The 15309-nt window shown below is 37.1% G+C and overlaps 1 protein-coding gene across 1 annotated transcript in view; it reads left to right on the top strand.

Annotated features, from left to right (window-relative positions):
* Positions 1 to 15309, top strand: part of LOC107191994 — a 403989-nt gene that overhangs the window by 357351 nt on the left and 31329 nt on the right. Inside the window, exon 2 of the mRNA XM_015581162.1 lies at positions 6407 to 6769. Within this exon, the coding sequence (XP_015436648.1) occupies positions 6421 to 6769 (349 nt within the window). The 5' untranslated portion in view covers positions 6407 to 6420. The remainder of the gene's footprint in view (positions 1 to 6406; positions 6770 to 15309) is intronic.

Genomic DNA, 15309 nt, shown 5'->3' with positions numbered 1-15309 from the left:
GTAGCCATCGTTACCGCGGAAACTCGTCCAGCAGACTCGCGCTCTGATTGGTCGGGGTTTTTCGTTAATATCTCGTTAACAAAGCCTCGAATAACATTTTTGCTAATGAAAAACTTGTTTCAAATCACTTCACGAGACTCCCGTTTCCGGGTCGTCGGACATTTTTGTTACACCCTGTATATCTCAACTCCTGAAATTCTCATGAAGTTAACACCTACACACGCGCGACAACGCAACCGAAGCGTTGATAAAGGGGACCCAGAAACAGTGGGCGGATGCTCCAACTAAAAGTTCACCTGGTCTCAAATTGAAGACGAATAGCGCCGCCGGGTGACCGGTACTTTGACAGTGCCTTGGTACTTGTGTCAAAGACACTAATTTGTAATGTACACGTCGGGCCCCTCTTCGAGTTGATCACCGCTCAGCAACAACTTGCTGCGATGTATGAAGGACTTGCTTGTCGCAAACTCCCAGCCGCGGATACGCAGATTTCAGCCCGTACTGCTTGCCCCATTTCCAGCTTGTCCCTTGTATCGTCCGGCGAAAACGCGGCACAACCCCACGGTCCTTTGAAACTGCTCGGACAGTCGGGGCCCTTAATCAAAGTTGACCACGTTACCGAGCGTTCCTTCCGCGGCACGTCAGGATTTATTTGCCAACGCGGCACGTAGCAGAAATTACAAACGATTTAGTGGAAAGCCCCCGCTTGGGAATTACCTTCACAGCCGAGTGCCGTTTCTGGGTCAGGGGAACCGATTTTCGGGGCCAGCGATAATTAATGAGCATCACTGCGTTTCAATTAGTCGCTTTTTCCGTTGATTTATCGAGCTGCGTTTCTTGCTGGTATCCTCGCCGAATGCTCTAGTAACGGTTTTTTATGTAGAAGTAAGATGGTGTTTTATTAGGTTTTATGTTGATTTTACTGCCTCCTTTTAATAATTTTTTTTTTAAATCTGTTTACTTATCGTCGTATGGATTAAAGGTCATTAGCAACTACAATTACCAACCATTTACATGAGATATGCGGTAATTACAAATATATAATTTAATACATGATGTATCTTACGTGTCTGTGTATACAGGGTGGTTCACTAGGTATTACCACTTCGGTTTACGTAACTGTTATTATTCGTAGCGAAAAATGGTTCACGTAGAGTTGAATGATGTTAACATTTATTTCTGATGTTAACATCAAAATGTGCCCATTCTAAAATCATTCAACTTTACGTGAACCATTTTTCGCCACGAATAATAACTGCCACGTAAATCGAAATAGTAATGTCTAGTGAACCACCCTGCATAAGGTATACTTATGTGTTGTATTTATCATTTATACTTTATTTCTCCATAGTAAATTCACAAAGACTAAATTCTCGAGTCGTTTTAAAATCCGTTTCTACACAGTCTGAAAGTATATAATTTAAAGAAAAAATTTTTCTGAAGATCCTCCCTTGTTAGTTTTAAGTTACGTTAGGGAATCCAACCAGTTGCTCGAGGAAAATATGTGCGCGCTCATGCAGAATGAGGATATGCATTCGGTGGAAACTCGTGGAGAGAGCCCTGTGAGGTAAAATGCGTCAAAATTGACCGGAGAGGAGTAATTTTCTGGAAATAAGAAAAATTTAGTTTATGCCGCTTATTATCGTTACTAACTTTACATGGTTATCTAGCAACCTTATTAAGCTTATATCGTTGTCTACTGGCTTTTTTTACAGATAAATTAACATAACTCTCCTGAGCGTCTTTACTGGAGAAAGTAAGTCACCAATGTTTCATGAATGAAAGCTGTATGTATTTCTTATGTAATGCCATCAGTCTGTAATAGTTGTATTATTGCATACATCAAACATTTTGCAACTTCTGATTAATCGAACGTCCATTATCGATCGGACACTCATAATGGGAAACAGATCATTCTAGATCATATTTCATGGAGAGACTTAAGCAGCTAGAATTATTTTTTAACATAAAATATTAGTATTCGATACCCACTTGACTGAGTGTTCTCGTTTAAAGAAATTGTTCCCTCGGTATGAACGTGATTAAATTGGCCGAACCCAATTCCAAGGGTTGGTCGGTAATAAGGTGAATCTGAAGTATTACGTGGAAGAAAGTGTGGGGTGGTAGATTAATTCGTAGAAAGCTGACTTTCTAAAAATACTTGAGCAAGCAGAATTGTCTGGAAGACGTGCTGCCTCATCCAGATACCTTCAATACGATCAGAAAACTTGTCAGTGTAATTTGGGAACTTCCGACAATAAAAGACTGTATAAAATAATACCATGAATTTTTCACATAAGCGGAATAATAAATATAACCGTGTTAAGTTATGGTTTATATATTCAATTTAATAACTTTATCCTTCAAGTATTAAGAAGTTTGTAATAGCAGTGTGTAATATATGCAAAGTAGTCATAAACAATCTTTTCAATGCGGTAATTCTGAAGATCAGGATTTTTGAAATTTTCTTGCAAATATTATTAGCTTTTTGATCAAATTGAAGTAAAATTGCAAAATAATTTTTGTTTATTCCCTCCTCGTTTAATTCGTCGTTGAAAAACGGTATAACAATCTCAGACAGAAATGACAATTTGGTAAGTAGATTAAGAAAAAACATTGTTATTTTTAGACATTAATATGTGAACGAAAGGAAAAGGTAACTTCAAAATGAAACAATAAATTATCACAATCGAAGTAAATTTAAAAAAATGAGGAATTAATTATCATTCATCCCATTCATAGATCTGGCATAACAGGTACGATATATATTAATTAACGAAAAATTATTATGAACGTCCTCGACTGTACATCAACTTTCGATTTACAATAAACTCGTTACTTCTTCGCAAGGAACTTACAATTCCTCACTACATATATATTAGAATGCTTCATGCACGTAGCCATACATCTGAAAATCATTTTCCACCACTTAGTCAATTCACTGTCTGAATCAAATCCAGTATTTCGAAACCACGACGATAATTTCCGCGCGATATTCGAAAAATCGAGTGGATCGCATTGTGCGAGCATTGTGCGGCAGCGACAAGATTAGAATGGAAATTCGGAACCGCGATCGAGGATGGCCGAAGGGTATGATCATGCACAATTCCGGGGCGACGTTGCGCCGTCACCACGGAACATTTTCCCGCGTAGTTTCGCGGTCGACTAACTTTTGTCACCGTACAGATACCTACCTCTTGTGTATGTAAGTTCTCCCGGGCGGCGGTGCGACGTGGCCCAATGAAAAGTGAAAATTTTCACACGGCCCCAACACCCGCCACATAAATTTCCACCAACTTTCGTCGTGGACAAAGCGGCCGAGCTTCCAGCTACACCCACCACCGCTCTACCCCCTCTTGAAAACTTTCCAGTTCGGCGAAAAAGTGAGACACCAACGTTTAGGCGGCAAAAAAATACCAACCTTCCGGTTGGGAAATGGGTGGAGACAGAGCCGCGACGAAGGAAATTTTTTTTATCATCAGCCCTCGCGCTGCTGGTGAGTTTCTTTCGTGGGACGATATTTCATAATTATCACCGTCGACCGTTTTCTTTTTGTTTTCTGTAATCATTGCGGCCGCAGGAAGTGGCTGTTACGCCCGGTGCTGTAACATTGCCGGCGACGTGACTTGTAAGGGTAGTTGCATCAGAGATGAGACCGACAAAGATGTTTCCATGGTGTTACGTTGGTGCTTGATGGGCCAAACTTTATTCTTTCTTCTATTGTGCGCTGAATATCTGAGAAGTTTGTACAGGATTTATGGTACGTGGTCTTCTTTATTTGGGGAAACAGATGCGTTTACTGTGTATTGTTTCTGTAGTTGCGTCTACACTATACAGGGTATCCCGAAAAGATGGACATCCCGCAACGTGCATATTCCTCATGCAAATACAAATCGAAACGTCCTTTACCATTTAGTAATCTGGAGCTCCATTACCGAGATATTAGCAGTTAAATGAACTCCAATCAGCTGAGCGGTGGGCCACACGTACGCGCAGACACAGTCAAAAATCATCGTCAAGAACGTGTGAATTCGTTTAACTGCTGATATCTCGGAAATAGAGATTCAGATTACAAAACGGTAAATGACTTTTCGATTCGCATTTGCATGAGGAATATGCATGTTGCGGATTGTCCCATCTTTTTGGGACACTCTGTATATTTAGCATAACACAATTCACATGACAAGTACCAGACAAATTTGACGAGGAATATTATAAATGTCTGACATTGCACAGTCCTATTTTTCTAGATCTCTTTCGCTGTCAGTGCTATGTTAAGCCTGCAGTATAATCATACAAAAAATACTTATCTTTGCACTTACTTCAGATGATTCTTTTCACTTCGTTGATATATTTTTCTTCGTGCAATCATTCCAAGATTAGAAAAATTCTGTTATTAAGTTACTCTTAAAGATCGTGTTAAAATAGATTCTATAAGTCCATATAAAGTTGCTCGTCGAGCGCTGAAGGTAACATCGATCCACAATGAATAATTACACAACCATCTCGTTACGACAATATCGCGATGACGTTCTCCATAGCAGTTAAACAGTAATTTCCATTTCGCGTCATTTATTATGCGCCGTTTCCTATCACCGCGGTGTATGCGTTCATTTGTACAATAATTGGTGGAACACCAAACGGGGGCTAGCCGGGTGGGGATGTAACCAATCTAGAATTTCACCACTTAAAATTCAAAGCAATTATATTCCCTAGTGCCGCTAAATTTCAACTCCCCGGTGTTATATATCTTGAGTTTGTCGCAGAAAATTGAACAATACGACCAGTACGATAATGCGTACCTGTCGGCAACTATTAATAAAAGGAGATGAACTGTTCGAGCAGACGTCTGGTGGATCGATTGATTTTTCTATAATGGAAGAATTACGGTTCTCTCGCACGATAATACATTTCCTTTATGGCGCAGAGTTTGCAGACTATCTTAGAGCAGTGGAGAAGTTAATGATCCGAGTGATGGCGTTGTTGAGCCTTCAAATGTCAAGAGTTAATGAAGTTCGTCCGCGGACGGGATAATTTGTGACCCTGTGAACTCCTATAAAAATGATCGATTTACCGTCGAAGAATTCAGAACCCGAACTGATTTTCCATAAAATGTGTTTAAGTATCATCCACTTCTGGAAGACTTTAATTTAAATCACAAGAAGAATTGGAACTATTAAAGGCCTTACCCATCGTTTATATTATGCTGTATTATTGTTATTAATTATTTGCAGAACGGATCTATTAATAGTAACAGTAGGAGTTCTGCTCAATTTATTTTATTTTAACTCATGTAACTTAATATACGACACAATATTCAGTCGATTCTCTCAAATATACGAGAATAAAGATTAAGTAGTGTACTGAAACAAATCTAAGTCTTCGTATTAATATCAGTCATGAGTACCTTTTTCTTTACTTGTACCCAATTACCATAGAATATACATTTTTCAGAAAATGTAAAAAAGATACAACAACTGTGTAACAATCTTTCCATTTCCACGTCGAATTTTATTCACCTCTAACTACACTATCAAAAACATAATTCATCACTAGACTACGGAAGTTTATATAAATTAATAATGTTTAATAGTAATGTACAAAGATAAAAAATTAGACAGACTTTTATTTCTTATATTAAAGATTTTCGTACACTAAAATGTTTTTCTTGTACATCGCATCGACTACTGTCAATACAATATTGTGGGGTAATTAGGTTCTGAAATACCTACAGTGGTGTCATACAGAAAATGAATAATTATTGTGTAATTGTTTGTCAATTAATTTACATTAATGAATACTGTTTTTTAATATTGTGCTTACGAAAGAGATGTCCATAGACTTGCATAATAATTTTGTCGTCGTTATTCCTTTTTCCACTTAGGCATGTAATTTTGCAATGAACAAAAAATCCTACGTTTAAAGATCGCATTATTTCACTGATTGGTCCATAATAGGTTAACTGATCTTGCGATATGAGAGCTACATTATATTTTCGCCATTATGACTCAAATCTGCTACACTACTTCACTACCTTCGGTAAATTAAAAAACGTTATAAATGCATAAACATCCGCAGTCTACTCATCACCGATCTTCCCAACGCAACATCCCGCATATTTCCAAGTAAAATTAGGCTCATTCTTCCCCGTCGAGGATCGGCAACAGAGGCAGTAGCAGGTCCAATTCTCTCAGCGCCACTTTCATCCCTGAGTCGATGTTCCTTAGCTGCACGGATCCTCCCTGCGCGCGCGAAACCGTAGAAACGAGGAAAGGAAAAAGCTTTCTTCCCGCCACAACCGAGAAATCGATCCCCACGACAGCCTCTTTCTTCCTCCTTCTATTTCTCTCTCTTTCTGACGATCTCTCGCTCTTGCTCATCGGTGGTCTCTTTACAATTTTTGCAGAATGCTGGCAGCTCATGATAAAAAGCGTGAACGTCCCGGAGACGGTGAAGGCTGGGGACACGGATTACGTGATCCTGGACTGCGACTACGATTTCGAGAACACGCCCAGCAAAGGATTAGTCGTGAAATGGTTCTTCAACACCAACGAACTGGCTTACCAATGGATATACGGCAGGAGCCCGTTGGCCGGGGAGCTAACCGAGAAGTACGTCGACCTGATGTACGAAGCCAGCGACGATCCGTACACCAAGTACCGAGCCATGAAATTGAATAAGCCTGGTATCGATCTTACCGGCGACTACACGTGCGTCATATCCACTTTCGCGGACGAGCGATCCGCGAGCGCCTCCATGGTTGTGTATTGTAAGTATCCCCGGCTATTTACGACCGAACCCCTGGACACTCCCCCTCCTCCCTTCGTCCCTTGATTTACGATCTTTTGCACCAATTTATGCCGAACCGAAACGCCAGCCAATTACCCTACGCCCGCGGGACGGACGAGACTACTGCGATTTTGTCTCACTGACCCGAAACACGGGTTCTCCACCATTTGTGGAAAAAAAAGATTTCGTAGTTTCAGAGAAGGCTGATTCCAATTGAATACACGGTGAGGTTCTGTTTAACCAGCTCTGAGTGGCAAGAGTTTTGCACCATTTACTGTATCTGGATCCTAAAGCTAGAGTGTATTAAGTCACACATTTCAAACTTTAGGGGAGAGCGAATCATAGGTGCGAAAAGCTTGTAACTTTGGAACCGTTCGGTGTAAATTCAACGGGAACAGTCACTACCTTTAGTATATTGAATGGACTTAAGAGAAGTATCGATATGTAGAAATAGTGAACGTTGCATGAAGTTCCTTTATGTGAGGGACTTTAGACTGTTTAGCTCGGAATAAGGTATAGATTTATAATTTACACACTATTATATTGAACCGACTTAGAACGAAATAAGTTTTATTATCGGGAACTGTGAAAAATTTGATACGAGAAACATGTGAAAAGTAATTTTTCTTAAAAGTACTTAATACACTGTGACTATGTGGTCCAGATATGAGATCTTTTAGGAAACCCAAAAACTATTAACCGGGCGATTTTCTAGTCTTAAACGTCTATAAAGATATCATTCGCGATCAACGAAATCGATGTGACGATAATTTTGCTCAATAAATGTGTGTCCAGTGCAGTTCATTTGTAGATTTTGGGGTGGAATCAGATACAAGAATTATTGGGTACATGTTTAACGAACCGAAAAGTTCGATGATTGAGTGGAATGTCAACGATAAGTTAACTTGTCTTCCTCGATTGACAGGTTAAATAGATGTGTTTTCTAATATTAATTACGGTAGAATATCGATTATTCTAATGTCGATTATCGGAATTCCCATCATCCCAAGTACCGCTTATAGGAACAGAGAATGCATCACGAATATTTCATAAAAAAATTAGTTTAGAAGATTCTATCTGAATGTTGAACAAAATACGTAGAAACATACAATCTGCTACGTTTGAGCGTGCTTGAAATAAATTATGCAACGCTTTAATTGGCGATATAGTTTACTGGATTTAAAAATTACAGTTATAGGAATATTTATGCAGAAATATTTTAAAATGGACAGTAAATTAAGAAAGATAGTGATATTGTTTCCCCTGCTTCAATTGACGGATAGAATGACATCGTTGAAGTAATTTCAGGTTTATGTGTACTATTCTATTAGACTGTGAAGTTGAAAATACCTTGTCGAATCTTTAAAATAATGTTTCAAAATTGTTAAATTTCTAGTAGTTTATGATAAATTTGCAACTTTCATTATTCTAGACCAATTATATCCGAAAACCCGCTTATTAGAATTGGTGGTCTCCTTATTACTTCGGTTAATCGGCATTCTACGGTAACATATTTCGAATTCTCTAGGACGAACCTTTAAACCACCAGGTGGATTATTCCAGGAGCTAACTATTATACAGGACGATCAGCTCCTGGTGTCAGAAACTTTAAGGAGCGATTTTATATGTCAAAATAAAATGAAAATGAAAAATGACGAAATTGTTTTGGAAGCTTTATTTCCAAGTTATCAACGATGAAAAATTAGCGCCAAAAACACTTGAAATCAGGCGATCTGCCTACAAACGAAAAACGCAATATCTTGCCGTCCCCTGAAAAAAATGAGCTTTTATTTCGCAGCCAAACATGTGATATGTACGTTTTCCTGGGTACAATCCCAACAATACAACATCTGCAGGTTATTCGCGGCCGTTGGTGACGTTACCGAAGAACAGGTAGTGGGTACTATGCCCACTCATTGTTTAGACGATTATTCGACATTGTTCTTTGCATAGAACTTGAGTAACGTTTCCTCAGTTTGATGGCAGTCGTCAACGGGAACATATCTAATCGGCGCGAAATAGCCTTCGAAAAGCGCCTGTATTTTTTATAGTATTAATTTAATTTATTATAGTGAGTTTTAGTTTAGTTTAAATTAGTTTATTTATTGTTTATTCTGTGCAAGTGTGTGGTGTGGCCTCCCTTGTGGATCTAAACGAGTAACCAGGTTTTGTGTCATACAACGATACGTATGTGCTTTTTCGTGAGGTCTAGCAAAGAAAGCAGTTCAGGCTCGAATGCAGGTGTTGGACATCACTTTTTTTGCTACGAGGTAAAGTTGCTTTTTTTTCAAGCGACGCCAGTGCATATACTGGTCCTGTCGTATCATACGTTTATAGCTTGCATGCGTATTGTCTGGTTTGAGGCGTTTCTGGCCCAAATTTTTAGTGTTAATAACTGGAAAGCCAAGCGTCCATCACAATTTCGTTATTCCAGATTTTCATTTTATTTGGACATTCCAGAATCGCCCCTTAAAGTTTCTGTAGAAAATAATAAAATATAAACTTTCTCTTAGAAGCATACCTACTTAGCTCTCATTTTATTCTGATAAATTGTTTCCTTCAAATCTGATATATGTATAGTGAAAATAATCGATTTGTTGTTTGGACTGCATAATCCCTAATAAAATAAAATATTTTGCAACCCAGAAGGAATGATAATATCATAATGCGTAAGTTATTAACTGTCTGAGAAGCCTAAAAAGTTAATTTATTTGTTCCAGATCTTAATAATCGAATACAACTCAAAGAACTTTTGCAATTTTCATTTACAACTTTGGAATTTTCCAAAATTACATTAACTAATAGCGATTTAGGACTTCTAATGATGTTACGTCAGCGCTTGCAACATAGAAAACTTCTTCATGGCATTGCTTTTTTTTAGGAGAATAGAGAAAGAAGTTCTATTATATTGGTCACTAAATAATGCTTTCGAAAGTATCAGGACAAATGCGGCAATATTTGCTGAATTTGCCATGATCGGTGAAATCTTTCGAGTTGCATTTTCCCGTTCTAACCAGCTGATCCGACCGGCATCGTTAAATATTGAGCCTTAAACCGCAATATCTATCGCGACTCGGGAGCGAAGTATTAAGTTTAACCGGGGATTATTAACTTAATCCATGGATTACGAATACTTTTTTAGAGGATATAAGGTCCGTGACTGTCGATAGTGTTGAGTCAGGGGGTAGTTTCGCCCCTCATTCGCCTGAAGGATCGATTGTTCCTTGAGGAGCGGTTCGAAATGTTTCAGAGAGGAATCGAGCCGGTCGGTCACGTTAATGATTTAGGAGTCGATGGAACCTTGGCACTAGAGAAGTATCGGCGTAGATTCTCACCTCGTTTCAACGGGAATATTGTCATGTTAATTTCGAATTATAGAATATCGATAAGAAACGTCGTTGGAAGATTTCCAGTGAATTGAAGGCTGGTATTGGCTAGTATACATATAGGTGTACCAATGCAGTAGTATAATATATTGGTATTCATGAAATTTTTGTTATTCAAGGAATACATTATATGTTTTTAGCAGGGATAACGTTTGTGTTCAAGGTAATCAAAAATATGCTTTCTTGGTAATATTCGTTATTGCTCATCGATATCTTCCACCACGTTTATGACAAACGAAAATAGAGAAATATATATACATATAATTCCTCATTGATACACCTAATAGATTTTAGTTTACACTAATCAAAAGACTATATTAAACAATTAAAATAATACATAGCTTACAAATCATTAAGCGTTTCTAGTAAATTTATATTTAGATATCATGTGAACGATCGCTATTATATATAGTTTACAAATCATTAAGTGTTTCTAGTAAATTTATATTTAGATATCATATGAACGATCGCTATTATATATAGTTTACAATAATCAATACATTTTACTGAATCCTTAAATTTGTGTGAAGTTGACATATACTTTTAAAAATATATTTTATTCTACCAGCTTGATCTTGTTTTTCTTTCCTCGAAATTGTTTTTTGTGATTAAAGAAACGTGGAAATTTAGTTCTCATTTAGTTGTAGTTGTCGTGTGTAGAAAATTAAAAATATTTGCAATCACAGACGTCTAAGAATCGACGAACTGAGGGTCTGAGTTTATTATCGAAGCAGCGGCCACACACGAATCTGAAAGTCAAGATAACTCGAAACGATAAAAGATTGATTTACGATTCTTTATCCGGATCTGTAGTCGAGGAAGGCAATGCCATTATTTCTCCTATAATTCGATCGCACAGATTCTGTTTCTGATTGCGATACGAAAGATGTATCGAACCTGACATTGATGTATATGTCTGTGTCGAGGAAGCTGACAACTGAGACACGAATACAGCGAGTTGGTACTGCAATACCTTATACCTACAGTATTATTGTAATACCTTACCCAAAAGTATGGATTATAATTATCGATAGAATGTGAAATTGAACCTCTACACTAAACAGTAACACATATGTATGTGTACTCCTAAATTGTTGATTATCAACCAATAACTATGCGTTTGGACATCAATTTATTTACTATCTTTTTAATGTTTCTCATTCTCTCCATTTTTGTTTAACTATTATAAACTTAAATGGTAATATCTATAGACATAGAAATTTCTGTTGGTCCACCATGTATACGTACCAGTTATATTATATTAATTTAATATTTTTTTCATTGCCATAACGACAGTGACTATAATTTCGATCGCGTAGTTCGAGCTAGCAAAACACACGATCTCGCGTACTATATCGCGTGCTTTGTGACGCGCGATAAGTGCGCAATATTTGTCAAGTCATGTTGCATTTTTACACGTCCCGCGTAGTTTGACGTGACGTCCCGCGTGGCAAAGTGATGTTGCGTGAAATAATTCGTGATACTGCAACACGACACGGAACAAAAGGCGGCCGTCCAGATCGAATCGAAGGCGGCCGCGACCGCCGCCGCACCCTGGCCTGTTCACTCTGCCCGCCTACATACGTCGCGAATTTCAGCCGCGTCGGTGGCGCGATAATTTATTAACGCTTATAATCAACATCGAAATGCACACGGTTTTCTGCCCTAATTAGGAAATACTCGTGTTACGCGTAAAACAATTAGTCAATGTAATTGAAACCGGTTGGAAATTGATACAATTCGATACTTCCGCTTGAAATTATTTGTATATCGATTACAGAGAGATAACGCATGACTGAATAAACAGAGTTTGTTGAACATGTATTTGTTGTTTAAATTGCTGCTCGAACAATTAGAGTGTGAACTACCACTGCTCTATTCTTTTTTTTTTTTGTAAACTGCCAATGATGTGTCTTCGGTTGTACTTCATATGGCTAAGTTTCAGATAGTAAAACAGTATTCCTTCGCTACTTTTAGCATTAATGTACTTAATTACCATAAATTTTCGTGTGATTATATAATTCATCGATGAATATATAACAAAGCACTGTACATCCGTCGTATCCCATATTTTAATTAGCGCAAGCGTCTGTTGTTGAATTCCCTCATTAATTCTTTTGAAAAATAAGCTATTTTAAAATTCATTTCAGATCCCTCGTGTTCGAAGTACTCTATGTATTATACTACGAAATTTTACGCTCTAACGGATTTGCTTATAAAAGACCAAACTGTTTTGTTTCTATCCCCGCTAACGTTGGTTTTCGTTTGATGTTGTCACTCATGATCTCGTTTGACAAAATATTTTCGTTTTTATTCTTCGATTAATTATATGATATTTAAGGACGTTGTGTAATACTTCTATTAAGTTACAAATACCAAAAATGCTTTTTTCAAATTTTCCAAGAAACCATATTTAGATGTTATTAGAACGTAGAGTGCTTCTTTAAGATGACCAGATAAGGTTAAATGATGCTCAGGACATGAAGTAGACGTTTCTAAGTCATCTTGCACCATATGAGCCTAAAGCTTCATTTATGATGCAGGGAAGTACATTGAATAATTTGAATAGTAACTATCACTATAGTTTGAAAAAGTTTTTTTTTAACTGACCCGGGAATATTACTGGTACAAAATCTTTACATCTTTTTCATAGCAAGAAAAAAATATTTAAAAATTCTTGTCAAATGATAATAGCCACTCCATAATTAGTTCCATTTGAAAGAAAATGTTTATCCCTTTCTTTGTGCAATATCAAAATATAATTTATTTAAAAATATATTCTTACAAAAATATAAATAGTCATTTGTTGATGCATACGTACATTAACGATCAATAACGGTGGCGAGAACAAACGAATGTACAACAATGCACGTGACGATAAGTCATGCATACAGTAGCCATACAATATATGTACAAATATACATCTAACGAGATGAAAGCAATATAAAGATATTAAAAAGATAGAAAATAACTTGTACATGCATTTAATTCTGTACAATATATCCGGTAAAGAAACCGGTATAAAAGGTAAATTGATGTTACGTAATTTAAATTACAAGTACGAAAAAATAAGAATTACAATTGAATTTAAAATTTACGTTACCCGGGCCGACATTATTCCCGCAGAATTAACATAATTCGCGAGGGCTCGTAAACTTTTCAAGGTTTCGCAGCCGATCTCTCACAAGCCTCTGGTCTTCTTTTGTATCGAGCAGAAGCGGCTGGAAACGTGCGTTTTAACTTTCAAGATGAAACTTTCGAGCATTAAAATACTTTCCCCTCGATCTAATAGGAGCTCGAACGAGAGACCGTTCCGAGAGCTGTATCGTTAGGAAGGTACAAGTCGTAAGCAATTTTGCGTTTCTTTCCTCCTCTCCTTCCCACCCCCGAACCTTCCATTTCGACATGGCGGTGAACTGGCCATTCACTGAGCCGGATAAGAAACCCGTTGCCCGACTATGAAAAGTTCTCCTCGAGATGAACTTGAAACATCCAAGGCACAGGCAGCCGAGATCCCTAATTTCGCGAAATTAATATCTCCCACCTGACGTCCTCTCCCTCCATACCCCACCACTCCTGTTACATTCGACGCTACGAGCTATTCGACTTCATGAAATGTCCTCCTCGTGCTTTGACGGTACTCCGAACGCGTAAACATCGCGTTATTCCCATGGAACTTTATTAAAGAAGAAGTTAAGACCAGCGCTGTCTCGTTCGCGTAATCAAAGATACTGACTTCGCCTCGTTTTCTCGGAAGAGTTGAATAGTTGCAAAAGTTATTTCTTTTTCGTTTTTTTTTTTTGTTTGTTCATGAAGCGGCAATCAACGAAAACAAGTATGTAGTTCGTCAGCCGACGAAGAAAGTTTCAAACAATCTATATTTCAGAGTTAATTGACCCGAGGAATGAAAACTATTTCGAGTATCGTTCAAATAACACCTCTTTGTGCTTGTCCATCGTCTTCTGGTAATTAAAATTTAGGAGTTGTGAATTCATTGATGTCAATTTACTGGCTCGAAGAATTGTTGTTCAAATGAAACTTTCAAACCATTTCAAGTTTGTGGATTAGTTAATTCTGAAATCTACCTTTCCCAATTAGATTTCTTAACCCTTTACCTGCGAGGTGGGATCTGGGGAACCCCATGAATAGTTTTCGGAAATAATTTATTTTTATCCAATAGTTCCTTGAATAGATGCTTGTTTATTTCAATATTTCCTTACATACAAGTGCAAAATAACCAGCTGTGTAATAACTTATTGCGGATTTTATGCATTTATAGCCTATAGAGGTCTGTAAAATAAAGTAAAGCACAAAACTTTCATCAGATCCAAATGAGTTTTCTAGTTTATTCTGAGCCCAATATAATACTTAAGAAAAGAATGTAATTCCTAGATTTGCTCTTCTCTGTATGAATTGTTGTAGAAAATATCATTTTGCATAAAAATCCGCAGTCTTGTAATAAATAGTAAGATTTCTGTAATTATTAATTAGATTTCCACCTTGACAGTTGAAGATTGTGATATTGTAGACTTTTCGTATTCAGTGTCAGAAACTTAATTCTTACGATGAAATATTATCTAAGTTTCAGGATTTACAAAATTCGGTGGAAGTTAAAGTATTAATATCGTAATATATGTTTACTAGTTAAGTTTCAGTTTTCTTAACACATTCGTAACCAGCAACGTAGTCGTACGTCATTTAAAAATCTTTAGCATTCATCACCCATTTCTCTTTAGCAAAATGATCATTATCTTGATTTTAAATTTTTGTTAAGTTGGATATTCTCTTTATATAATAACTAGCTGAAACTGTTCAATGTTTTAAATACGGTTTTCATTCCGTTATAAGTAATAATACGCACAGTAACTACTTCGAATAACAGGTGCATCATTCCTAACAATTGCTCAATATTAACAAAGATTTTCGACGGAAGATGGGCCATTACTTCTTTCTATAACTGATATTTTCGTTCTTTTATGTCACAAATATCATTAATACTTTGCTGGCGGAAGGAACTTTGTGTTTGCAAATATACAACTTCAGGTGTTCTAAAAATATTTAGAAGTTACTACTTAACTTTTACTTGTTAAACTTTACATATAGGAAAAACGATTTTTCCCTATTTTTGACTATT

Source organism: Dufourea novaeangliae, unplaced genomic scaffold (assembly GCF_001272555.1).
Source record: "Dufourea novaeangliae isolate 0120121106 unplaced genomic scaffold, ASM127255v1 scaffold248, whole genome shotgun sequence".
Lineage (NCBI taxonomy): Eukaryota > Metazoa > Arthropoda > Insecta > Hymenoptera > Halictidae > Dufourea > Dufourea novaeangliae.
Note: the sequence above shows the minus strand (reverse complement) of the source record. Positions and strands in the feature narration are given on the sequence as shown.